This window comes from Candoia aspera, chromosome 1 (assembly GCF_035149785.1).
Source record: "Candoia aspera isolate rCanAsp1 chromosome 1, rCanAsp1.hap2, whole genome shotgun sequence".
NCBI classification, from domain to species: Eukaryota; Metazoa; Chordata; class Lepidosauria; order Squamata; family Boidae; genus Candoia; species Candoia aspera.
Window position 1 is genome coordinate 17309343 of NC_086153.1, and position 27851 is coordinate 17337193.

The 27851-nt window shown below is 46.7% G+C and overlaps 1 protein-coding gene across 2 annotated transcripts in view; it reads right to left on the reverse strand.

Moving 5' to 3' along the window:
- Positions 1–27851, reverse strand: part of AP2B1 (adaptor related protein complex 2 subunit beta 1) — a 97613-nt gene that overhangs the window by 65537 nt on the left and 4225 nt on the right. For both annotated transcript variants that reach the window (XM_063298365.1, XM_063298375.1), the window contains exons 2-5: positions 24428–24485; positions 20008–20113; positions 19305–19440; positions 5168–5413 (exon numbers count right to left, since the gene is read on the reverse strand). In XM_063298365.1, coding sequence (XP_063154435.1) covers positions 5168–5413; positions 19305–19440; positions 20008–20113; positions 24428–24464 — 525 coding nt within the window. In that variant the 5' untranslated portion in view covers positions 24465–24485. The remainder of the gene's footprint in view (positions 1–5167; positions 5414–19304; positions 19441–20007; positions 20114–24427; positions 24486–27851) is intronic.

Below are 27851 nucleotides of genomic sequence, written 5' to 3' on the forward strand. Positions count from 1 at the left end.
TAGGGGCTTTGCAGGGAGGGTCTGGGGAGCACCTGGGCCAGGTGTGCTACCCCTTGACAGAGGAGAACAAGTCCCCTTTCAGAGTCTTTGCCTGCCTGGGATCTCTCGACAGTACTGATGTCCAGTTTCGCTGCAGAACTCGCAGTGTGCCCTTCTGCTGCACCCCCCAGGAGAGGGGCTTAGACACAACTCAGTGCCCTGGTCTCCAACAGGAGGCGGTAACCAGCAGTGAGGCGCATCCCAAGGCAACCAGCCAGCTCCCAACTCAAGGAGAAGGTGGCAGGCTGAGCATCCCTTGTTTTTTTGATTGGAATCTTCATTGCCACTACCATTCTTTGGAGAAAAGGATAACAGGTTTAGACAGCTCTTAATCAAATGAAGTACGTTAACTGGACTTGTTTTGGAACTCTGCCTCACTGCATTTATTTAAGGCAGTTGGATATGGCCTTTCAGATGGTTTGTTGTTGTTTATTCATTCAGTCGCTTCCGACTCTTCGTGACTTCACAGACCAGTAAGAACAGACCACGGAACAACGGACTGGTTTAACCCCCAGCTCCCCCAGGGACGAGTCCGTCACCTCTAGAATATCATCCATCCACCTTGCCCTTGGTTGGCCCCTCTTCCTTTTGCCCTCCACTCTCCCTAGCATCAGCATCTTCTCCAGGGTGTCCTGTCTTCTCATTATGTGGCCAAAGTAGTTCAGTTTTGCCTTTTATATCGTTCCCTCAAGTGAGCAGTCTGGCTTTATTTCCTGGAGGATGAACTGGTTTGATCTTCCGGCAGTCCAAGGCACTCTCAGAATTTTCCTCCAACACCACAGTTCAGAAGCATCTATCTTCCTTCTCTCAGCCTTCCTTATGGTCCAGCTCTCGCAGCCATGTGTTACTACGGGGAATACCATTGCTTTAACAATGCGGACCTTTGATGTCAGTGTGATGTCTCTGCTCTTAACTATTTTATCAAGATTTGTCATTGCTCTTCTCCCAAGGATTACGTGTCTTCTGATTTCCTGACTGCAGTCAGCATCTGCAGTAATCTTCGCACCTAGAAATACAAAGTCTTTCACTGCTTCTACAGTTTCTCCCTCTATTTGCCAGTTATCGATCAAACTGGTTGCCATAATCTTGGTTTTTTTGAGGTTTAGCTGCAAGCCAGCTTTTGCACTTTCTTCTTTCACCTTCATCATAAGGCTCCTCAGTTCCTCTTCGCTTTCAGCCATCAAAGTGGTATCATCTGCATATCTGAGATTGTTAATGTTTCCTCCAGCGATTTTAACTCCAGCCTTGGATTCCTCAAGCCCAGCATGTCGCATGATGTGTTCTGCGTACAAGTTGAATAGGTAGGGTGAGAGTACACAGCCCTGCCATACTCCTTTCCCAATCTTAAACCAGTCCGTTGTTCCGTGGTCTGTTCTTACTGTTGCTACTTGGTCGTTATACAGATTCTTCAGGAGGCAGACAAGATGACTTGGTATCCCCATACCGCTAAGAACTTGCCACAATTTGTTATGGTCCACACAGTCAAAGGCTTTAAGGTAAAGGTAAAGGTAAAGGTTTCCCTTGACGTAAAGTCCAGTCGAGTCCGACTCTAGGGGGCGGTGCTCATCTCCGTTTCTAAGCCTTGGAGCCGGCGTTGTCCATAGGACACTTCCGGGTCATGTGGCCAGCATGACTCACGGAACGCCGTTACCTTCCCGCCGAAGCGGTACCAATTAATCTACTCACATTTGCATGTTTTCGAACTGCTTGGTGTGCAGGAGCTGGGATTAACAACAGGAGCTCACCCCGCCGCGCGGTTTCGAACCGCCGACCTTCCGATCGACAGCTCAGCGGTTTCTCAAACTCCCTGGCTTTTTCCATTATCCAGCGGATATTGGCAATTTGGTCCCTAGTTCCTCGGCCTTTTCTAAACCCAGCTTGTACATCTGGCAATTCTTGCTCCATGAATTGCTGAAGTCTACCTTGCAGGACCTTGAGCATTACCTTACTGGCATGTGAGATGAGTGCCACTGTTCGATAGTTTGAACATTCTTTAGTGTTTCCCTTTTTTGGTATGGGGATAGAAGTTGATTTTTTCCAATCTGATGGCCATTCCTGTGTTTTCCAAATTTGCTGGCATATAGCATGCATTACCTTGACAGCATCATCTCGCAAGATTTTGAACAGTTCAGCTGGGATGCCGTTGTCTCCTGCTGCCTTGTTATTACCAATGCTTCTTAAGGCCCATTCAACCTCACTCTTCAGGATGTCTGGCTCTAGCTCACCGACCACACCGTCAAAGCTATCCCCGATATTGTTATCCTTCCTATACAGGTCTTCTGCATATTCTTGCCACCTTTTCTTGATCTCTTCTTCTTCTGATAGGTCCTTGCCATCTTTGGTTTTGATCATACCCATTTTGGCCTGGAATTTACCTCCGATGTTTCTAATTTTCTGGAAGAGGTCTCTTGTCCTTCCTATTCTATTGTCTTCTTCCACTTCCGTGCATTGCTTGTTTAAAAATTGTTTCAGATGGTACTGGACTGCAAATCCCATCATTCCTTACCATCAGCCATGTTCTCTTAGATTAACGGAAGTCCTACTGCTGGAAGAAGCAGCCTTTGTGAAGTTACACATTCCTCTTTTCGTACATTTCTGTGCCTGGCCACTTGAAAATTATCATAGAAAATTAAATGTGCAACCATTCACAGAAGTGTACAGCTGCAAAACTAATCTATAGGCCTGAGTGAAAGTCTTCAAGACTAAAAATCCAGTGACCAGTGTAGGCAGTCAAAATTGTTTCATTATTAAAAGATCATCTAACTGGGCTTGAGAAAGAGTTCTAAATTAGCATCCTGGGCAGATGTTCTGTCTTCTCCAGCAGTTCCGTTCACATTATTTTTCCCACCAGCAGCATGTCACCTTTCTTCACTCGGCATTTTGTCTCCACCTGGTGTCCTTTCCCTTGGAATACAGCTTCCTCAGATTCTCTTCTGTCCTTACATCTAATTACTGTTACAATCTCCTCCTACCAATCTCTCTGCCTTTCTAAATCATCAAAATGTCTATTATATCATAGTAGTTCAACAATGGGTGTAAGTAGCTCAGCAATTCACAGGTTCAACAGTCCATCTGTGCTTTAATCTATTTGTGAGTTGTTTCATTGGCCAAAATCATCCATTTTCTTTTAAAAGGAACATGTCCCTTTGTTCCTTCTCTCCTTGTTCCTTCTTTATAAAGAGATTCCCCCGCAGCCTGGATGATGAGCAAAATAAAAGAAGAAAGCAACTTCTCTTCTTCAAAGAGATAGTTGCTTCGGCAAGAAGATAATGCTGCTGAGAAGTCATCAATATTCATGCAAGGAAGCCTGAATGGAGGCATCTTGGAGAGATGCCTTCTGAAAGCCAGAGGGGTTTATGATTTTCTAGAAGTGGGCGGCAGTCGGGGAGAGAACCAGCAAAACCAGACTTCTTCAGAGCTACCATCTCAGGAAAGCCACAAGGCAGTCAATAAGAACTGTTTGTCTTGCAACTCATAGTCTGGGAAATGTGCTGGCACTCTGCCAACACTTACATCACTATTGAGAAGGTTTGGGCTATAGAGCTGGCATTCTGCTCAGCTTGATCTGCTGCAGAACTAGAAGGAAAAGGCAGAGAAAACCTCAAATTCAACAGTGACACAAAAGCTGCACACTGTTCCAGCACCCTTTGGCTGCTCCTAGTATCCACCCCTGCCCCAAGAATGGTTGGGGTGAAATGGGTGCCATAAGCCTTGTGGAGATGGAAGGCACATTGCACTGCCAAATTCCCCCAATCCTCCTGCAAAAACTCCTTTGTGGAGGTTTCAAGGTCAAAATAAATGTCTTAAGTCTCTGCAAGGCCAAAGGCATCAATATTTAAACACCTCAAAATGGAAAAAATGGAAAGCTTTAACTCCGCCTATGCAACTCCCAAGCAAAACCCAGAGAAAGTGCTGCCCCAGTGTAAAAGTTTGCCAATTCAACCTCAAGCTCCACTGTCACCTCTCTTTTTTCCATCACCTCCTCTTCTTCCATAAATCTTCTGAGCCCTCAATCCCACTTTTTTGCTACTCCCCAGCCCCTTCCGACTGCAATTACCAAAAACCCTGGAAACCAGAAACAGGTGAAATTGTGCAAGCCTTTGAGTAGGCATAACCCAGTATTTTTTTAAAAAAAAATCCTAAACTTCCCAAATCCAGGAAAAAAAGAACACCCTAGCTCTACCTACATGAATCCCACCATCATCTCCCTGCTGACTGCAGCCCTTGCCCAGAGCAAACGCTACCTGCAGCCCAGTCACAAAAGTTTCCGGGCAGAGCTTGCCCAGAACTGTGATCTTGGACACATATGAATAAAGTACCTTTATACCTCAAAGTGTCCAAAATATGAAGCTGGGGCAGATGAAATGTCTACCCAGAGAGCAGCAGATGCCACAAAGCCAACGTGGGCCAGAATATTGAAATTTAATAAAACAAGAACATAAACATTTCTCAAGAAGCTGAACTTTTGTTTGGTGTCACTTTCCATGTTTTTCAGAGCAAAAATCAACTCACACATATGGCCCATTTTCTTCAAAGTTTCTTGTCCAAGAAGAACTAAAAGCTTCTTCGGTGTTTCTCAACCTTGGCAACTTGAAGACATGTAGACTTCAACTCATGTTGGCTAGGGAATTCTGGGAGTTGAAGTCCACATGTCTTCAAGTTGCCAAGGTTGAGAAACACTGCCTTAATCAGTTAGCATCCTTCAGTCCTAATAAACTGAATTGCTATGCCATAGGATAAAAAAAAAAAGTCCTAATAAATTGATCACTGCAGGTAGGCTCACCTTTGCCATAAACATATTTGGTCTGAATGCTGTTTCCCAAGCTAGGAGGCCAACAAGGCATGGGCAGCTACCAAGTGAAGGTCAACAGCAAAATGCATGCAATTTCCATTTGGTGCAAGGAAGAGCTTAAACCTCAGATTGGAGGGTCCCAAGCTATATATACCCTTCACAGGTCAACAACCCAATATTCTTTTTTCAAAAACTGGGAAAGACTACAACTAATCTAGGGCCTCCTGTCTGCAAAGCATGGGATCTACCACTAAGCTACAGTTTTTCCCAAAACCAAGCAGTATCACCTGTGACAAGCTTTAAAGGTGGGCAACTTCAACAGGATTAATACTTTACCATGGGATTGGAGTCAGCAATGAGATCACGCAACGAATCCAGAAAGCCCTGATCCTCCACCATTTGGGCATTGATGTCATGTAGTTTGGCCACACAGACAGCAGCAGTCTTGCGCACATACGGGTCTTCATCCTTCAGACACTTCCGGAGAGGTTCGCACAGGTATTCAGTGATCTTGTCCACACGGATACATCCCATAGTGCGCACCGCCAGAGCACGGATGAGAGGGTTGGGATCCTCACAGTCCTGGGATGAGGAAATTAATAAACAGAGCTACATAGATGGGTTCTGTGCAACCAACATTAGAAATTTTATCCAGAACAACAGGGCTTTTTCTATTCTGGGTCAAACCACATTTCAAGCATCACAAACCACGTCACGTTCTGGAGGATTTATATTCAGAAAACTGCAGTTCTTTCTTAGAACAGGTGGATTGGCAAGGCCCTGAGGAAGAATGTAACAAACCATGTAACTGCAGATCTTTGGAACATTTTACACATACCTAATTAATAGCAGCAGCTACCAAAAAGCATTTGTCCTACCTGCCACAAGAGGACTAAAGAATTTTGCCCATTTAAGATATCATTGAGTTCCTACTACCCAACTTACTGTGATATTACAAAAGGATCAGACAAATACTACTACTGTTCAAGGAAATGATACCCATAAAATACAGATCATTAATGCAGAGAAGTGGAAAGTTGATTCAAGGAGAACCCCGCCCCCTTGGCATAGAAGCAGCTATACAGGTAAGTAAAGGTAAAGCTTTCCCTTGACATTAAGTCCAGTCGTGTCCGACTCTAAGGAGTGGTGCTCATCTCCGTTTCAAAGCTGAAGAGCCGGCGTTTGCCCATAGACACTTCCATGGTCATGTGGCCGGCATGACTACACGAGAAGCGATACCTATTACTCTACTCACATTTGCATGTTTTCGAACTGCTAGGTTGGCAGGAGCTGGGACTAGCAACGGGAGCTCACCCTGTCACGTGGATTCAAACCGCTGACCTTCCAATCAGCAAGCTCAGCAGCTCAGTGGTTTAACCCGCAGTGCCACCGCGTCCCACTTAGCTATACAGGTAGTCCTTGCTTAATGATCATTTGTTCAGTGACCAAAGTTACGACAGTGCTGAAGGAAGGGACTTATGACTGGTTCCCAAAGTTATGGCCGTCGCAGCACCCCCATGGTCACGTGATCAAAATTCTGGCCCTTGGCAGCCCGCCCACACTTATGACCACAGGCACTCCAACTCCCCCCCCACCTATCTCCCCCACATCTATGCCCTTTTGGCCCCCTGCACTCCGAAGCCCCTGCTGCCCCAGCTGACATTTGCTGTCTTCTTGCTCCTACTGCTAACCAAGCATGCCCGCCCTGGCCCTTTGCAAGGCAGCTGCTGGCCACACAAGACATTCTTCCCAAAATTGCACACTGCCGTTTCCTCACGAGACCTGGGGAAGATGGCCTTGCATGGCCAGCAGCTGTCATGTTCACCGTTTCAATGTGCTTGGTACATCGTAACGTTTCGCATGTCATTAGCTTGATGCGTGTTTCATCTTTGCAGGGAGGATGATTCCTGCTGGGAGTATGTTTATCTCTTGGCTGTGAGCTCGGAATGTATTTGGATTATCTCATGTGTTCAAGGTTGCTTTCCCAGGCTAGAAGAGCTGACGGTTGCCAGCACCTGGGATGGGTGGCTCTGTTGGTAGGGAGGCGGGGTTACGTTTGACGCGAGGGTTTTTAGTTTGTATTTGGCGCGCTTTCTGTCATTCTCAGCTTTCTCTGTACTTGTCACAAGTTTCCTAATAAATCAGATTTCATTTAGTAACCTCTTGTGAGTCTGAGTATTTGGACTAGGCAATCATTACATAAAGCTGAGAATCATAAAACTCGAAATTCCGTTGGCCCCTTTCCAGGAGAAGACAAGTTTGTCCGACCCTGTGAGGGAGAGTGCTAGCGATGACCGATCCTGACATCCTGCTACTGGAAAGTGAGGAGTCGAGTGAAGGGGAACCGGACTCGACCGTGATGCGCCCCGACCGGCCTCCCCAACTGGGTGAACTCTCAGCCATACGAGAGGAGGCGAGTTCTGGGTCGGAGGGCGAAGCGGCGGGCATGAAAACAGCGCCGGAGACCACCGTAACCACCCCGGGCGAACTGGTCACCTGGGATGAAACCCGGGGGGATGTTTCGGTGGTGGGGGGCCCATCCTGGAGGCAGAGGTACCCGCTATCCCTGTAATGATTGCCCTAGCCCAAATACTCAGACTCACAAGAGGCTGCTAAATGAAATCTGATTTATTAGGGAACTAAAGACAAGTACAGAGAAAGCTGAGAATGAGCAAAAGCGCGCCAAATACAAACTTAAACCCTTGGTGCAAACGTATCCCGCCTCCCTCGTAACAGCCCCGCCCGGCACAGGTGCTAGCAATCGTCAGAGTTGCTAGCCTGGGAAAGTAACCTTGAGCGCAGTAGATAATACAAATACATTCCAAAGCAAAGCCAAAAGATAACTGTTCCCATCCTCCCCAGAGAGATGAAACACGCATCCAATTAATGACATGCGAAACGTTATGATGCATCAAAGACATTGAAACGGCGAACATGACATACCGCCTCCCTAAAAACACACCTAGGGACCCGGCTTAGTGGGATAAGCAGAGTGGAAACGGGCCACCAGGACAGGGGAAGCCACATCTGGTGCAGCGACCCACTCTGGATGAGGGAAATGTTTCCAACGAACTAAATATTGTAAAGTATTGCGAAGGCGTCTAGAGTCCAAAATTTCTTTAACTTCAAAGTGTTGCTGACCGTCAATCATGATGGGGGTTGGAGGTGGAGGTTGGCGATGCCAGCGGTCAGAAGGAATAGTCGGTTTGAGCAAACTGCAATGAAAAACAGGGTGTAAGCGTTTGAGGTTATGAGGCAAGTCAAGTTTAAAAGTCACAGGGTTAATCTGAGCGGTAATCGGGAAAGGACCCACAAATTTAGGCGCAAGTTTCTTTGAAGGTTGTGAGGACTTGAGAAACTTGGTGGAAAGGTAAACCGAGTCCCCGACTTGGAATGCAGGCTGGGGGGCCCGCTTCCGATCAGCATACAGTTTATAATCCGATTGTGCATCAGCTAATGCCTGTTGAATCATTGGCCAGGAGTCTGCCAGTTGTGTTGTCCAATCATCTGGAGTGGCTGAGCCTGTAGGAGGTTGCGGTAGATCAGGGATAGGTACAAAGTCTTTACCCTGGGCGACCCGAAATGGGGTTTGGCCAGTGCTTTGATGCACTGCATTGTTGTAAGCCACTTCAGCAAACGGTAGGAGGTCTACCCAATTGTCCTGCTGATAATTCACAAAAGCTCGAAGGTACTGCTCTAGAGTAGAATTTACAGCCTCAGTGGCCCCGTCCGTCTGAGGATGCCAAGCCGTGGACAGGGCTTGCTTCGTGCCTAACAGTTTGAGGAACGCCCGCCAAAAGTGTGAGGTAAATTGTGTACCTCTGTCCGAAATCAAGCGGGAGGGACATCCGTGTAGCCTGTACACGTGTACAAGAAATAGGCGAGCCAATTGACGTGCCGACGGAATGGACACGCAAGGGATGAAGTGAGCCTGCTTGGAGAAATAGTCTTTGACCACCCAAATGACCGTTTTGCGTTGGCTGGGTGGTAGCTCTACAATAAAGTCCATGGAGATTTCCTCCCAAGGGGAAGAAGGGGCGGCCACCGGCTGCAGCAGGCCCTGGGGCTTGCCCATCTTGCGTTTAGACATTGCACAAACAGTGCAGGAGGCAATGTAGTCTTTGACATCTTTACGTAATGTGGGCCACCAGAACTGCCTCCGAACCAGGTGCAAGGTTTTTACAAACCCGAAGTGACCTGCGAGTTTGTCATCGTGTGAACGTAGTAACACATCTTTTCTGAGGCTTTCAGGAACATAGAGGCGGTTGGATTTCCAAGCGAAGCCTCTGTCAAAAGTAACACTGTCTTTATTCGCCAGCAACCAAGTATCCGTTTTCAGTTCTTTTAGAAACTTTTGTTGCAACTGGGAGGGAATTGACAAAGCGCTTGGCTGGGCAGCGCCCGTGGTGGGCGGCTGCTGCGCGCGCGTCTGGCTTCGCGTCACAGCCTGCATGCCCAATTGGGGCGCCGTCCATAGGGTGCTAACCACTTCTGGCGCTGCCCCGGAGTCCTGAGGTTGCCTTGACAAGGCATCAGCCAAGAAGTTCTTTTTCCCCGGAATAAATTTCAATTGAAAATTGAATCGATTGAAAAATTGAGCCCAACGGCTTGGGGCTCAGTTTTCGAGGGGTACTAAGAGCCTCCAAGTTTTTATGATCAGTCCATACTTCAAAGGGATGATTTGCCCCCTCTAACAGATGCCGCCAAGCTTCTAATGCGGCTTTTACTGCAAATGCCTCCTTCTCCCAGACATGCCAACGTCTCTCAGTCTCTGAGAATTTGCGGGACAAGTAGGCACAGGGCTTGAGGCATCCTGTCCCGTCTTGTTGCATCAACAATGCCCCAATGGAATAATCGGAGGCATCTGCCTGTACTACAAAAGGCTTTGAGGGATCAGGATGCTGTAAAATGGGCTCTTTGACAAAAGCTGCTTTTAGCCGCTCAAACGCCGTTTGACAAGCAGGCGTCCACCGCAACAGCGCCCCGGGATTCTTGACTCTCCGAGTATCTCCCACCCCTTTTGTTCGAAGCAGTTCAGTTAGTGGCAAGGCAATCTCAGCGAATCCCCTTATGAATAATCTGTAGTAGTTGCTGAACCCCAGGAAACTTTGAAGTTGCCTGCGGGTGCGGGGACTCTCCCAGTCCATGATAGCCTGCACCTTGGCAGGGTCCATTTCTATGCCTTTATCTGAAATTCTATACCCCAAGTAGTCAATTTGGGTCTGATGAAAGGCACATTTAGACAGTTTGGCATACAATTCAGCTGATCTGAGTTTACACAATACTTTCCTTACCAGAGCCACATGCTCTTCCATGGTTTCAGTATAAATCAATACATCATCCAAATACACCAGTACCCCTTTAAACAGATGTTCATGCAGTACCTCATTGATTAATTGCATAAATACCCCAGGGGCCCCAGCCAAACCAAACGGTAACACCTTATACTGGAAAGCTCCCAACGGGCAATTGAAGGCAGTTTTCCACTCATCCCCCTCCTTGATTCGTACACGATAGTAGGCTTCTCTTAAATCAAGCTTGGAGAAGATCTTTCCCTTGGCCAGATGTGACAACATGTCCTTGATCAATGGCAAGGGATATTTGTTGGAAATTGAGACGGCATTTAATCCGCGGAAATCGGTACAAAGTCTCAATGTCCCATCCTTTTTTGGGCGAAAAAGAACCGGCGCCCCCACCGGTGAATTCGCCGGCTCAATGAATCCGCGCGCCAGATTTTTGTCCACAAAGTCTCTCAACAGAGTCAGTTCCTTTTGTGTCATGGAATAAATCTTTGGCTTGGGCAATTGGGTGTTGGGCAGGACTTCTATGGCACAGTCCGTCTTTCGATGGGGGGGCAACTGGTCGGCTTCCTTTTCACCGAATACATTAGCAAACATCCTGTACTCGGCCGGCAAGCCTTCCAGAGGAGGGGCCGGGTAAGGCGGAGTCGCAGCTGCCGCAACCCCCACCATCTCCTCTGGGGCACCCTTCCCCTCGGCCGCTTGATAGAACCCATCCCTAAACGTGATAGTTCGGTAAACCCAATTTATTTGGGGGTTTTGCTGCACCAACCAGGGCACCCCCAACACCACCAAGGGTCCCCCCACAGGAGCCACGACAAAAGACAACCCTTCCTGGTGGCTGCCCAGTTGCAAGGCTACGCGCCCTGTAAAATGGGTGACCGGTTTGCCCCCTGCCATGGACCCATCCAGTTGTGTAAAAGCGATGGGTCGTTGTAAAGGGAAAGTGGGTAGCTCCAAAGCCGCTACCACGTCGGGGTGCATAAGACACCGGGAACACCCCGAATCAATCATGGCCCATACTTCTACAGTCTTGGATTGGGAGCCCAATTTCAATTTCACCGTGAGAATGCGGTAACTGCCACTCACCGATGAAGGCTCACGCCCTTCCTCTACCACCTGCCCAGCGGCGCCCTTTAGAGCAGGTGGCTGGCGTTTCCCGCCAGCTGCAGGATTTCGGTCTCCCCTTCCATGTCGTAGAACATCACATCGTCTCCCTCGGTTTCAGCCACCGCGGCTTTCTGCTTCCTCGGCAATGCAGGGGACTTCGCCGACGGTTTTCCGGGCCGTTCCTCTCCCTTTGCCTTCGGGCATGCTGCCACTCGATGCCCCTCCTTACCACATCTCAAACACAAGCCTTTTGCGTACCGCTTCTCCCGCTCCTCGTCCCAGGGTCGTTGTCCCGGTTTCCCCCGGTGCTCGATGGGCGGCTGGGTTTCGCCTCCCGCCCCGATTTGGCGGTCTTCCGCTGGGCAAAGATCTCTTGGGCATGTTCAGCCCTCCCCGCCAGCAGGATCCATTCGTACAGCGTATATGGGTCGTCCCTCCCCAGGGACCAGCGCAGCACCTCTGTATTCAAGCCATCCTTGAATAGCTCGATAATGGTTGCTTGGGACCAGTCATCCACCTTCCCAGCTAGCGCTTTGAACTCCAAAGCATAATCTGCCACTGATCGGAACCCCTGCTTGAGTTCCTTCAGGGCTCGCTTCGCTCTCTCTTTTGCTAAGGGGTCCTCGAAGTGTTGTTTCAATGCCCAGAGGAACTCATCGAAACTTTCCAGTTCAGGCGCTTCCGACTGGCACATCTGGACATACCAGTCTGCCGCCTTCCCCTTCAGTTTGGTGGCAATGGTGATGATCCTTGCCTTTTCCGATTGGAAAAACGCCCCCCATTCTTCCATGTAAGCTTTCGCATTCGTCAGGAAGAACGAGAGTTTGGTCGGGTCCCCATCAAACTTGACAGGGAAGTCTCGCATGCCGCCTCCCGCCGGGCTGTGCCCCACCACCGGTGCTGCCACGGCTGGTGCTTCCCTGGCTCGGGGTGGCACGGGGCCCCGGGGCGATCGCCCTGGCGATGCTGCGATTTCCATCTGGACCGACTGGTCCCCTTCGCGCCTCCGCACCGCCCGTCGCCGTTCTGGGGACAGCCCCTGGGAAGAAGGGGTTGAATGCCGCTGGCTTGATTCTTCCCGGACCTCTCGCAACGAGGTCACATCCAAGCTCAGCTGTTTCAGTATAGCCTCTAACGAATCCATTTTGGACTCCAGTACTCGGATCCGATCCGGAGTGGGGGAGCCCTCCGTTGGCTGCACCTGCACCACGTTGGGGGATAATGGGTATCTCTGCCTCCAGGATGGGCCCCCCGCTACCGTGGCATCTCCTTGGGTCTCATCCCAGGTGAGCAGCTCGCCCGGAGAAGTTACGGTGGTCTCCGGGGCGGTTTTCAGCCTCCCGGCTTCACTCTCCGACTCGGAGCTCGCCTCTTCTCGGATGGCTGACAGCTCCCCACCTTGGGACGGTCGGCCGGACTGCCTCACGGTCGAGTCCGGTTCCCCTTCGTCCATCATCATGATGTCGGGTTCGGTCATCGCGGGCTCTCTCCCTCACAGGATTAGACACTGGTCTTTCCTGGACAGGGGCCAGCGGAGTTAGGATCTTAGATTCTCAGCTTTATGTAATGATTGCCCTAGCCCAAATACTCAGACTCACAAGAGGCTGCTAAATGAAATCTGATTTATTAGGGAACTAAAGACAAGTACAGAGAAAGCTGAGAATGAGCAAAAGCGCGCCAAATACAAACTTAAACCCTTGGTGCAAACGTATCCCGCCTCCCTCGTAACAGCCCCACCCGGCACAGGTGCTAGCAATCATCAGAGTTGCTAGCCTGGGAAAGTAACCTTGAGCGCAGTAGATAATACAAATACATTCCAAAGCAAAGCCAAAAGATAACTGTTCCCATCCTCCCCAGAGAGATGAAACACGCATCCAATTAATGACATGCAAAACGTTACGATGCATCAAAGACATTGAAACGGCGAACATGACAATCCCCTACAGTAATCCAAGTGCCACCAAAAGGGGACTCTCCCACTCCGGACTGTATCCGAGTGTTGGAGTAAAAAATGGACTCGTTAGAACTGATCCTGAAACAGATGAGTCTGGACCTGAGTTCGCTGAAGGAAACGCCAACCACCTGCTTTAAAGGGCGCCGCAGGGCAGGTGGGGGAAGAAGGGCGCGAGCCTACGTCGGTGAGTGGCAGTTATCACATTCTCACGGTGAAGTTAAAGTTGGGCTCCCGATCTAAGACAATAGAAGTGTGGGCCATGATTGACTCGGGGTGTTCCTGGTGTTTGATGCACCCCGATGTGGTAGTGGCCCTGGAGCTACCTACCTTCCCATTGCAACGACCCATTGCATTTACGCAATTGGATGGGTCCATGGCGGGGGGCAAACCGGTCACGCATTTCACTGGGCTAGTGGCCTTACAAATGGGCAGCCACCGGGAAGGGTTGTTTGTGGTGGCTCCGGTGGGGGGTCCCCTAGTGGTTTTGGGAGTACCCTGGTTGGTCCAGCAAAATCCCCAAATAAACTGGGTTTATCGAACTGTCACCTTTAAGGACGGATTTTATCAAGCACCGGAGGGAAGGGAATCCCCAGAGGAGGTGGTGGGGGTAGCGGCAGCTGCGACTCCGCATTGCCCGGCCCCTCCTCTGGAGGGCCTGCCGGTGGACTACCAGATGTTTGCTGATGTGTTTGGAGAGAAAGAAGCGGATCAACTGCCCCCTCATCGGAAAACGGACTGTGCGATTGAACTGGTGCCTAACACCCAATTACCTAAGCCGAAAATCTACTCAATGACGCAAAAGGAATTAACTTTGCTTCGGGAATTTGTGGACAAAAACTTGGCTCGTGGGTTCATCGAACCAGCCAACTCTCCGGTGGGAGCACCGGTCCTCTTCCGCCGAAAGGAGGATGGGACATTAAGACTCTGTACCGATTTCCGGGGGCTAAATGCAGTCTCAATATCCAATAAATATCCCTTGCCTTTGATAAAAGACATGTTGTCTCATCTGGCCAAAGGGAAAATCTTCTCTAAACTAGATTTGAGAGAAGCCTATTACCGTGTAAGGATCAAGGAGGGTGATGAGTGGAAAACGGCATTCAATTGCCCATTGGGAGCATTTCAGTATAAGGTTTTGCCTTTTGGTCTGGCTGGGGCCCCTGGGGTGTTTATGCAATTGATCCATGAGGTACTCCATGAACATCTGTTTAAAGGGGTATTGGTGTATTTGGATGATGTATTGATTTATAGTGAAACTATGGAGGAACATGTATCTTTGGTTAAACAGGTGCTGCGCAAGCTCAGAAAAGCTGAATTGTATGCCAAACTGTCTAAATGTGCCTTCCACCAAACACAAATTGATTATTTGGGGTATAGAATTTCAGATAAGGGCATTGAAATGGATCCTGCCAAGGTCCAGGCTATCGTGGATTGGGAAAGACCCCGCACCCGCAGGCAACTTCAAAGTTTCCTGGGGTTCAGCAATTACTACAGATTATTCATCAGGGGGTTCGCTGAGATTGCCCTGCCACTAACGGAATTACTTCGAACAAAAGGACTGGGGGATACTCGAAGAGTAAAAAATCCAGGTGCGCTGCTGCGGTGGACGCCAGCTTGTCAGGCGGCGTTCGATCAGCTAAAGGCGTCCTTTACCAAAGAGCCAATCTTGCAACACCCTGACCCCTCTAAACCTTTTGTGGTTCAGGCCGATGCCTCTGATTATTCCATTGGTGCATTGTTGATGCAGGCTGATGGGGCAGGGTGCTTAAAACCATGTGCCTACCTGTCTCGTAAATTCTCTGAGACTGAGAGACGTTGGCATGTATGGGAGAAGGAGGCGTTCGCAGTGAAAGCGGCTTTGGAATCTTGGCGACACTTATTAGAGGGGGCGAATCACCCTTTCGAGGTGTGGACAGACCATAAGAACCTAGAAGCCCTCAGCACCCCCTGCAAATTGAGCCCGAAACAAGTACGTTGGGCTCAGTTCTTCAATCGATTTAATTTTCAATTGAAGTTTATTCCGGGAAAAAAGAATTTCTTGGCGGACGCGTTGTCACGGCAACCTCAGGACTCCTGCGCAGCACCCGAAGTGGTCAGCACTCTGTGGACAACGCCACAACTGGGAATGCAGGCTGTGACGTGCAGCCAAACCCGTGCGCAGCAGCCAGCCGATGGGGATTCGGGGCCGCCGAGCGCTTTGTCAATTCCCTCTCAGTTGCAACAAAAGTTTCTAAAAGAACTAAAGACTGATACTTGGTTGCTGGCCAATAGAGACAATGTTACCTTTGACCGGGGTTTCGCTTGGAAATCTAACCATCTCTACGTCCCTGAGAATTTGCGAAAAGACGTTTTGCTCCGTTCACATGATGACAAGGTTGCGGGACATTTTGGTTTTGTAAAAATCTTACACTTAGTCCGGCGGCAGTTCTGGTGGCCCACCTTGCACAAAGATGTAAAGGAGTATGTCATCTCCTGTCCTGTGTGCGCTATGTCAAAGCGTAAAGTCGGTAAGCCTCAGGGGCTCTTGCAACCCGTGGCTAGCCCAACTTGCCCTTGGGATGAGGTTTCCATGGATTTTATTGTGGAGTTACCTCCCAGCCAGCGCAAAACGGTGATTTGGGTTGTAAAAGACTATTTTTCTAAACAAGCCCATTTTATTCCGTGCGTGTCAATTCCTTCCGCCCGCCAGTTGGCCCGCCTTTTCCTTGTACACGTGTACCGGCTGCACGGATGTCCTTCTCGCTTGATTTCGGACAGGGGCACACAGTTCACCTCTCAATTCTGGCGGGCGTTCCTCAAACTTTTAGGAACTAAGCAAGCACTGTCTACGGCGTGGCATCCACAGGCGGACGGGGCCACGGAGGCTCTAAACTCCACCTTGGAGCAATACCTGCGGGCTTTTGTGAATTACCAACAAGACAACTGGGTTGACCTCCTTCCTTTTGCTGAGGTTGCCTACAACAATGCAGTTCATCAAAGCACCGGCCAAACCCCTTTTTGTACTGTACATGGCAGGGACTTCGTACCCATCCCTGATCTGCCGCAGCCCTCCATCAGACCGGCCTCGCCGGCCGATTGGTCTACGCAACTAGCTGAATCCTGGCCGGTCATTCAGAATGCATTAGCGGATGCACAATCGGATTACAAACACTATGCTGACCAGAAGCGTGCACCTCACCCTGCCTTTCAAGTGGGGGACATGGTCTATCTGTCTACTAAGTTTATCAAGTCTTCTCAACCCTCAAAGAAATTGGCACCTAAATTTGTGGGTCCTTTCCCCATTACCGCTCAGATAAACCCTGTGACTTTTAAACTTGATTTGCCACATAACCTGAAACGCTTACATCCTGTTTTTCATTGCAGTTTGGACTAGGCAATCATTACAGCAGCTGCCTTACAAAGGGCCAGGTGGGCATGCCTCATCAGCAGTGGGAGGAAGAAGATGGTGAAAGTCAGCTGGGGTGGCAGAGCACAGGTGGCAGGGGCTTTGGAATGCCAAGTGGCAAGAGTGACCACGGCTGGGACTGGCCTGGGGTGGCTGGGGCTTCCTGGGGTGCTGTGGCTTTGCATTGCTTGGCTGGGCTGGGCCTGGGCTTTGCATGATGCAAAGGGGCACACCACGGCTCTGGGGTTCTTTGCACAGCACAAAGGGGTTTCCTTGCACACCATGGCTCTGGAGCTGTCAAAAGTTTGCAGCTCCAGAAGCACAGAGCACCAAGAAGCCCCTGAGCCGCAGTGTATTATTTCCCCAGCCTTCTTGAGCTTGCACCACATCGCGGCACCCCCCCAACTTGTATGCGGCCTGTGCTGGACCCCCAGGCCTCCCCCACCCCCCTGCAGCACCCCCATGCTCCTTACCTGGGTCTCCTGCCTCTTCCCATTTAATGACCCACTCATCTTGGGGTTAGGACAGCAACTGGGACTGCTGGGATTGCCATCACTAAGCGATGAGGTCATGTGATGTCATGCTTTACAACCACATTGCTTAGCGATGGAAATTTCGGTCCCAATTGTGGTCGTAATTCGAGGACTACCTGTATTCTGGGTTGGGAAAAGAAGCAAAGTGCTGTTGATGAGGAAGGAGCAAGCACTGAATTAGATATATTAATCAGAAATGGACTCAGTCCTTAAGCAGAATCATTAGATTCTATTACATTTTTAATTATTCATTTTTTCTAATTCCTGAAAAAAATATCAGATTTCCAAACCAAAGAGAATCCCTTTTGCCCAGAAGTGTTTCTTTCCACCTATGTCTGACAGAAAAGAAAGGAGTCTCTCAATGTAATTTCTGCTGTCAAGTAAAATTACATCAGCAGCTGAGAAATCAAAGATTTGACAATTAACTATACTGGGCTCTCTCAGTATTCGAGAGAAAGAAGCTGAGAAAATCAGCTAGGGCAGAGCAGCACAACTGCAAGATTGCCGCCTGGAAGCTTGTGGAAAAAGGAGGAGGAAAGGAGGTAAGAGCCTGTCCAAGTAAAAATGTAGCGAGTTAGTACGTTGTGCAAAGTGCCCCACCCACCCACCGGTCAAATGGTTTACTTAAAAATGAGCTTAGACCAACTGTGATATATCAAGTTGAGAGTGTTGTACTTCAACCAGTACCACCTGAATTCAAATCTTTACAGAGCATACTGGGTTTTTTCAACTGGTTATTTTTGAACTGGGTAGATTCACATACTACATGAAACATGGTTTGCTTGTCCACCATTTATTGAATAAGTTATCATTGTGTGGGTTCATACAGCATACTAACCAAGGAATAGACAACTTTTTTTTCAGCTAGAGGCCACACTTGTTTTAAAGGCTCTAAGAGCAATAGAGGAGATAGCACTGATGTCTTAGAGAAGGCAGGTCTCCCATTTTTTTGGCCCAGATTTTGGGATGAAGTCAAAAAGTGTGTTAAATTTAGTAGAGGCATAATGCAGTTTTTTGCTTATTTCAATAATGAAAGCCTTCAAAATTTTACAGTTTTGTTGTGGCATTTTGCCACTGAACGTAGGCAGCGTGATCTACCCATCAAATCAAATCTTTTTACGGTCAAAGACAAGCTTAAGGAGGATGGGGTACAGTCAGTTAAAAGCACAGAAAATACATTAAAATCTAAAGAATGTAAAATCTAGTATACACACACACACACACACTCACAAAAGTCTGAAAGAAAAGAAAAAAATCTAAAAGGAGGGCTAGGAGCATTAGATGGGTATAGGGGGAGCATAGAGGTTAGTATGTCTATCAGTACAGAACACTCTAGTATGACAAATTAGATGCTCATTTAAAAGTAGTTTATGGCACCGGTCATCACCTAACAAATTTTAAGTGTTGCTGTGCAGAACCTGGCAATGCCGTATGTTGTAGCAGGGTTGGAATCTGACAGCAGCAGGGAGCTGTAAAATTATCCTGAGCACCCTGGGTATTTATGCAATAGTGGTAAGATGAAGCTAGTGCAAATGTCTCTGAAAAACAGAAGCAGATGCTCTGTTGTCTCTATGTGACCAGAGTCACAGGGGCATTGTCTCTCTGGGTAAGGATCTTCTTGTATCAGCCTTCAAGGACAGCTGAGGGAAGGGCGTGACATCGTGCCAGAGGGAAGGCCCTCTGCGGGTTGGGTACCCCGAGCTTAGTGAAGTATGTCATAGGGGAGGCAGAATGCATGTTGAATTCACTGGCCATAAAGGTTGGGGACCTAAATCTACCCAAGTTATGTCCACCACAAGCCAAATCAAACCAACAAAATGATAGCTCAATACAGTATGTACACTCAGTCATTCACTTTTTCTGCCTATCTTGATTTGTACTATAAAGATAAGAAATAAGAGAATCATGTGTGCAACTCTGAACTTCCCCATGGCAGCCTGAGATAAAAATAAGGGGTTGTTTTGGGTAAAAAGAATATTGTAGATCTGCATAAGAAGGGCCCTTCTTGCAGCTCATGCATACCCTTGCCATCACACTGTCTGTCTGTCCACTGTACAATACTCATATACCACCCAGCTCATATGGCTCTGGGCAGTTTACAGTATTAAGATATGCAGAAATCAGTCCCTTCATGCTGAATTAATATTTTGCTATTGAAACGTGGCAGCAAAGATACATAAATATTGCCAGTTACCTTCACAAAACTGTTCACAGCCATAATGGCCATGTCTGGCTGACTTTTGGCATAGTTCATCAGGTAGAGATACACCAGCTTCTTTAGCTCCAAGTTATCTGTCTGCATGCAATTCACCACATCAGGGAAAAGGGAACTGGACAAGAAAGACAACCAGGTTAAAGCAGTAATTTCTAGACTGACTGCAGTGGTTAATGTGCTGAAGTTAGCCAGAGAGATCCACATTTAAGACCCCACTTTATTACAGGACTCCTGGGTGACTTTGGGCCTAAGACTCCCTCAGCCCAACTTAAGGCGTAGTATTACGATAGAGATACAATAAGGGGAAACCACCCATCTATACTGCCTTGATCTTGCTAAGAAAAGTCATCTTCATCAGACAGCAACTCTCTAAAGTTTCAGGTAAAACCATTTTTCACTCTGCTTCCAGGAGTCTTCAAACAGGAGGTACCTGGAAATGAATCTGGGGTCTTCTGCATGCAAACATGTACTGTATTACAGGTCCCAGAATCTAAAGCGACATTTGGGGGCCATGTTTGACCTTTGGAAGATGGCCCTTGGCATGCTACTTAAACACTGGGCACAGCAAACCCGTGCACATTTCCCAAGCATTTAATAGTTTTTCCCTTCTACCTCATTAAAAATTACTCTTGGGTGAAGCAGTGGGAAAAACGGCACATGAAAGCCACTACAGTGATGTTACCTGACATCCTTCCCCACAGTCATGGCAGCAATGACTTTTTTCACTGCCTCTTTTCTCTTCTCCTTTTTTTCATTGTTGAGCTCAGCTTTCAGTTCAAAAATTTCCCCTGGAGAGAAACGTAAGAGGACCATGGTCAAGAGAGCCCACCAAGAGCAGACTAATTCACCCCGCCCCAAGCTAAAAATCCTGCTTTCATCAGCAGTGGACAACAGAGGCATCCAGGAAGTGCTTACAATTCTTCCAGCTTGCCCTTAGAATCTGGCACTGTCTGATGTGGCCACCCTGAACCTGGTAAGACCCAAACATTTACTTACTGTGGCAGATACAGGCAGTCCTCATTTAGCAACCACAGTTGGGACCAGCAACTTGGTCATTAAGCGAAGCTGTCACTAAGTGAAACATCACAACTTTATGATTTTACTTCAGCTTTCCTTTCTTTACAGACCTGTGAAGGCCGTAAATGTGAGGATGGTCGCAAAGTTACTTTTTCATCACTGTTGTAACTGTGGTCGCTAAACGAGTCAGTTGCTAAACAAGGACTGCCTGTATACCAATGCTCTGCTTCTAAAGCAAACTAGGCCACCTTAATCAAAGCCTATGACTTTCACACATTAATTGCACTGTGTGAAGGAGCCCTTTCTCTTCAGCCTTATGTAGTGGCTGACTGCTCTTAAAGAATGAAATTCTCCTTGCCAGAAATGGAGGGGGGGAAAAATCCAAGTAGCACAGGGCCCAGATTCTTTCAGTAGCCGCTTGGTGGGTAAATGAACAATATCCTAACAAAATGTGTTTCATTTCTTGCAGCAAGAAATCAGATTCTTTCCCTTTCTCTTTCACATTTTCCAGGTACTTTGGGGACTTAACAAGAGAGTTTGGGACAAGACACTGGCTGGATATAAATGCCATTCTAAGCCATGGTTTAACTATAGTTTGTTAAAAAAAACCATAGAGTGTTCACATATAACACCATAAACCAGAGTGGGCAAACTTTTGATGACCTGGAACTGCACTTAACCATCTGTGCAATTAAGGGCCACAGCAGGTGGGCAAGCCTGAGTCACATATGATTTTCCCCTGGACTTCTGGGGAGAGTCCAGGTGCTTTTCTTCATTTTCAGAGATGTTAAAATGTTTTAAAATATTGAGTTTTTTCTTTTTCTTTAAAATGCCAGGAAGCCTAGTATAGGGCATAGTCTATACTTCTCTCTCTCGTTTTCTATCCCCAAATGGTGAGAAACAATGCCCCTAATTTTCAGCAGGATTAAAAGGCATTCAGGGACTTACCAAAAAAAAAAAGGTTGTCTGACAAATCATGATTTAAGAGCCACAGTGGCTGGGAGCACACAACAAGCTAAGCCAAACCAACAGTTCCATTATTTGTGAACCCACACAGTAAGGCTGAACGCAGAGTTAACTCTGGAAGAGTCACTGCAGGTGAGTGATAGAGCACTTCCCTTGCATTTAAACTTTCCAAGTTCCATTATTTCCTTCTTTATACGAGGGTGAAAAGAACATCTGCCTCAGTAAACTAAGTCAGAGGAAGGCAACTAATATGTCTGCAAACACCTTCCTTGGAGACTGTGAGGCTCTCTCTCTTCATTGGGTTTAATTACATTGTAGATTTTTCGAATAAAAAATATTCATTGGACATCACCCTCTAGAACAATGTTTCTCAACCTTGGCAACTTTACGAAGGGTGGACTTCAACTCCCAGAACTGCTGGCTGGGGAATTCTGGGAGTTGAAGTCCACCCATTGTAAAGTTGCCAAGGTTGAGAAACACTGCTCTAGAGTCAACTTTAGGAATGGCTTTGGGATTCCACACTGGCTCCACAGGCCTGCCTAGAAAATGGTGGGCAGCTGCAGCTCAGCGCGTTGTTTGAAAGTACCAAGACAAGGTGACGTATAGTATGGCATGCTCTTGAAGGCTGGAAGGAAGGGACAGGGAGCAATCTCTCCAGTTCCTCTTTGGGTAAATGGCTCTGTGACTAGACACATTCACCAGACAGCCATTCTGTAAACACACAGCAGGTCCCCCTGGCAGCTATTTTTTGTGAGAATTCTCACTAATTGCTTTCACAATGTAAATATATAGAACAGTGAAAAAGACAATTCTCAAAAATGGCACGACTTGAGAAATAACTCCAGCAGACAGCTGCAGGGTTAAAGACACAGATTTTTAAGAGTCATTGCTTTGGCAACCTAGAGACAGCGCATTCCATTTTCTGAGAAAGTATTTGCCCCCGTTTTAAAAATATCTTTGCCACTGCGTGCTATCAGAGCTCAGCTGGACCTACACAAACTTAGGATACCATTCAGGAACAAAGATACGCAAAAATTCAGAATATCTGAAAGGGAGGCAAATACTTTTCCACAGAACAGGCTGTTCCAGGAGTGGTTCGGAGGCCATCTGTGGTGCTTTAGCTGTTTGCAACGGTCAGGAGCTGGGAACAGAACATTCAATTTCCGACTTGATGAATTTCACACACCCGATACAAGCCTGTATTCAATTTGAACCAGGAAGGAGGAGAGAGAGCAATTGTCAAAGGAGTTTCTGACATACTGGGAACTACACATGAGTATCTCATGTTATCTCAGTTCTCAGAAACCCTAGAGAGCAGCTGATTCGAGTCCAAATGAACAGTGGATTGAAGCAAGCAGTGTTTCTCAACCTTAGCGACTTTAAGATGTGTGGACTTCAACTCCCAGAATTCCCCAGCTGGCCATGCTGGCTGGGGAATCCTGGGAATTGAAGTCCACACATCTTACAGTCGCTGAGGTTGAGAAACGCTGGAAGCAAAGATTATTTCTGCGCATATCTTTGGAAGATGCTTTACTACAACAGGCGTTGTCAAGTCATTCTAGCATTTATAAATCATGATACGGAAGAGAGGGGAAATTTAACACCCTTTTAAGCAAGAGGACAGAATTAGAGAAGGCCCTGAAAATCAGGAGAGCAGAAGAGAGTGGAGGAAAAGGAAGAATAATCTTCTCCCCCTCCCAGCTTATTTAATGACTGCATGGCTCCTGGGAGTTGGCTGCTATGAAGATCAATAGCCTAGCTGGATGCCAGGAATCTTCATTACCTAAGAATGGGAAGGAAGAGGAATGCAAGAACAGGCAGGGCCTGCAAACCTCTGATAGTCAGGGATGATCAGAACAGCAAGAGTACAAATTATCTTACCAATCTCATAACCTCAGCAGGCAATCTGCCAGCTGAGGGACAAGATGTAACCCCAACCTCAGCAATCAAGTGATATGTCAAAAAGATCTTAAAGGTAAGAGGCAGTCTACCATATTAATTGTCTGAAGAGCTCCACATGCAGCAGGCATGGAAAATCTTCCCTTTTTTTTGTAACCACAGGAAAATTCAGCAGTGCCTTTTCCCATTACTCTGAAGTTGAAAATATATGGAAAATTGAAGTTCAGACCAAATTAAAAAAGAAAAACCCACCCTGCCTGAAAAATAAAAAATGGGAAAAGGAAAATCCCAGCTCAACCTACATGTGATAGGACTAAACCTATTTTGCATCCCCACCCCAACTTACGGATGGGTTTTGGTTTTATGGTTTTATGATTTTATGTTTCGAGGGTTTTGTTGTTGTGAGCTGCCCAAAGTTGTGTATTAAGATGGGCAGCCGTATAAATCTTTTTATTTATTTATTTATATATATATATATATATATATATATATATAAATAAATAAAAGGCTTTGGTTTTGACTTTGCATACTTGTAAGAATCCAATCGCTATGATTTGTAAATTACATGTTAACATGTTATATGAACCCAGCCAACTCTTATTTATTCCAAAACATGTGCTTCAATAAAGCATAACCTAATGCATTGTGTTACTCCAGCCACATCAAAGAGTCTTGCTGGAGGATCAATACTGAGATCCATGTAGTGTTCTTTCCTCTTGCTGCAGCCTACATCAGATTAATTTTCTTTCCACTGTTCTTTATGCACTGAAGTTAATGGCTCAATAACTAGGAGGGTGGGGAAAACTGAAATTGTGGAAATAACTTCTCACTGTATTTCAACTGATTAAAAACCAACTACCCTCCTTTAAAAAAATCCCTGGAACTAAGCTTTAATTTGGTTGGTTTGGCTAGGCTTGTCTGAGTTTAGCTTGCCAGATGAGCCATGCCATCATGGCTTATTAATAAAGCAATTTTAAAAATGGCTTGGCAACTTGTGTGAACCAACCCAGTCTCTTCATCCACTTGAACATAGACCTCTGACACATCACTCTTTCATTCCCTAATGCTTTCACCTTACTTGTCACATCAACTTGCCCTTTCTGCTCATGTAGCCCAGGAAGAGGGATTCAGAGGCAGATGGTATCCTTTGTAGAGGGCAAGCATCATAACCTTTATTTCCCTCAAGGACCTGCAACATCACATTGTACATGAAATCTAACCTTTTTTATTGGTGGTGAAGTATTTGGAGTCTGTCATGACTTCAGTTTCTTATTGCACCTGGGTGAAAAAAAGAAAACACAGAATTTACAAAATCTGCACCGCTTTTCATGGCAAATGCATTTGTGACTGCTCTGGAACAGAGTTTTTTTATTATCTGCTTTAAACTATAAATCTCTGTTTGTTCCAATGTGCTACAGAATAGCAACTAGTACTCAAGCTATGAAAAAAAAAACCAACCTTTTTTACAACCCTCTATGTGACAATCATTCCAAAGAAAATTAACAGGCCAAATAATACTAATAATCAACCACCGTTTTTATTGTGAAATGAAGTTTCTGAGGCTCCAGGCTAAATTTAACTAATAACTCTTCCTAATATCTGATGGTGCTGAGTTGTAAGATGGCAAATGGTAATTTCTGTAGTAATAAAATATAGCAGGACACTGGCTGAAGACCTTTTATCTATAACACCAGGTAATCATTAACATCAATCAGTTTGTAACAGGAACAACAGTGCAAAAAGAAAAACAACTCTCTGAAGATATGAAGCAGCTTTTATGCTCAGAATTATTATAAAATGCATTTTCTTTGCTGCTTTAAGCATAGATGCTGATAAAGTCAACCACAGAGCTGTCCAAGTAACTGAGGGCCCAACACATACCAGGGGGCGCACGCTGCATTCAGTTTTGTCTCAGGTCAGTTGCCATGCAACCAGGTGTTCAAGGATATTACCATCAGTCAGTTGCCAAGGACAGATCACTCTCTAGCTGCCCTCCGGCTTGCTGGTGCCACTCATCCCTGCAGGTGGATAGGCCTGTTTGGTCAGCCCACCCCAGGTGACTGATGGACGCAGTTCTGGAGGGAGCTTGGGGTTTTCCCTGAGGATCTGCTGGGTAGCTCATCTGAGGCCTTGGTTGCAACATGGACTAGGCAGGTGACTGAGGCCTTCACCTGGATTGCTCCTATGCAGACTCTCTCTGTGCACTGATCCTGGGGTACACCTTGATTCTCTGAGGAGCTCCAGGAGATGAAGCACAAGAAGAGATGCCTAGAGCACCATTACAGGAAGACAAAGAGTGACTTAGTCAGGGCCAGGGCTTGGGACATCTACAGAGCCACAGTGAGGAGTATTCATGCTATCTGGTGGACAAAATTGCTTAGATTTGCACTTTCTCTGGGCAGGACCAAGTGAGCGCCTAGGACATAGTCTTGTGATGCGCCTGCACCACTACATTCTGAACCAGCTGTGGCTCCTGGATGGTCTTCAAGAGCAGCCCCATATCCAACTGTGAGGTGACTAAAGCATGAGTGGCCACCTCAGTGGTCAAGGAAGGGGTGTGACTGGGGCACAAAGTGAATTTGTGCAAAGGCCCTCTTGGCTACAGCTACCATCTGCTCTTTGAGCCATACAGTAGCTGCAAGGCTGGGAAGGCCCCCAAGTTACGCACTAGTCTTGAGTGGGGAAGTGCAACCTACCAATATTTTCTCTCTTCAAGGAGTGGCTCCTGCACAGGAGGTAGGGAATACATACGTAGAACAGGCAGCCTTTTGCCCATGTATCATTCTGCTTTGTGAGCTGCATTGGTTACCAGGCAGCTTCCAGATGCAGTTCAAGGTGCCAGTTGTCACCTATAAAGCCCTTCATGGCATACAGACCACCTGTCTCCAATTACTTCTGCCAATCTGGTATGACTGGGCAGAGTGGATGCACTTGGGGTCCTTTCAATTAAACATTGTCATCTTGTGGGACCAAGGAAGCGTGCCATCTGTTGCACCCCCTGCCCTCTGGAACAGCACCCCCACCCCAGAAAGACATAAAGCTCCCACTCTTTAAATGTTCCAGAAGTCTCTTAAGACCTGGCTGTGTTCCCAGGCCTGGGGTATTTGTGGGGTTTTTTTTCCTGGATGTTGTGTAATTTTGTTTGAGTGTTCTGTTTCTTTTAAATTATGTATTCTTTGAAACATTGTAAGGATCTTTTTGGAGTCAGGCAGCCTTGAAATCCAATAAATAAATAATCAAAATCATAAAAAGAGATTTCCTCAAAGCTAAAGACCATCCTTGCTCTAATTCACCCCTAACCATAGGGCTGGGAGCCAAAATTATATTGTCTGCATCCCTGAAATTTGACATAGGTATTAAATGTTTTTAATGCATCTAGGATATGAATCAATTTGGAAATGCAGAAATCTTCAAGGGCAAGAAACAGAAATGCTCAGTTAAGGGTGCAAAACGATTTCCAGATCTTTATCTAGATACGTGGTTTCTCCTAGAACATGCATGAAACAACACTGTCCCCTCTGAGCAAGCACACAGTTGAGAAAACAGTGATTCCTAATACGAATACCTCATTTCTAAGCAAGCTAATGAGCACGATGTCTCTGCAAAGAACCAAATGCCTCTACCAAGCTTCTAGTACACTCTTCCCTTCTGTACAATCTGGCTGTGTTCACAATGCTCTTATACACATGGTTAACTATGGTTTCTGGAAAAAATCCAATTTCCTGGATTTCTTATTGTTCACTGTGACATTCCACCGTGAACAATAAACCAACCACATGGGTTAGTTCACACATGGTAGGAAAAATGTGGCTGACCAGATTCCAGTTTAGTGTGTTGTGTGAACTAAGCCTAATACAAGATTCCTCTTGACATGTTTAGATCATGCACATTTTCATAAGAACTAAACCAATCTTATTCCTTCCTCCCCTGCACTTCAAATATTCCAGGGCAAGCTGATAGCCCGGATGCTGTATTGCGCTAAGATCTGGGGATGGGATGAGGAGGTTATTGTCCAATTGGAAGTAGTCTGAAACAACTTCATAAGGAAGATCTTGCGACTCCCCAGGGTGCCCCTGCAGCTTATCTAAAGAGGGAGGTAGGGTTACCATCGCTCTTCCATCGCTTTCAGAGTACGTCTTGCATTGCTTGGGCACTATAAGAAACTAGAAAGCCTTCAAGAATCATACCTTGCCAAACTTTGCTTTCTGCATTACACAACTAGGAATCAATGGACCAAACTTTTGTCACCTATCCTAACTCAGTTCATAAAACAGAGAAAATATTAGAGAAAGGCTTTTTGAAAAGGATGCCAATAAAGATGCTATTATAGCATAGATACCCAAATTTTCATCTTGATTTCATCACTATAAAAAAACATAGAAGCCTCTCCCAGTATCTGGTTAATATTATCAGAGTCCCAATGAGAAAAGCTTTTATATCCACTTGCAGACCATGCCTTCAGATATCTTGAAGGGAGATTTTGTACGCACTCTGTTAAGCAGCATCTCTGTCCCCGTGGTACCAGTCAAGCAGAGGGCGTTTATGTCCTCCACTGCCCCATTTACAATGAGATTATGACCAAATTATTAATGGTAAGCAAATTCACTTCAGCAAAGGATCGTTACCTCATCGTGGTGCTGGAGC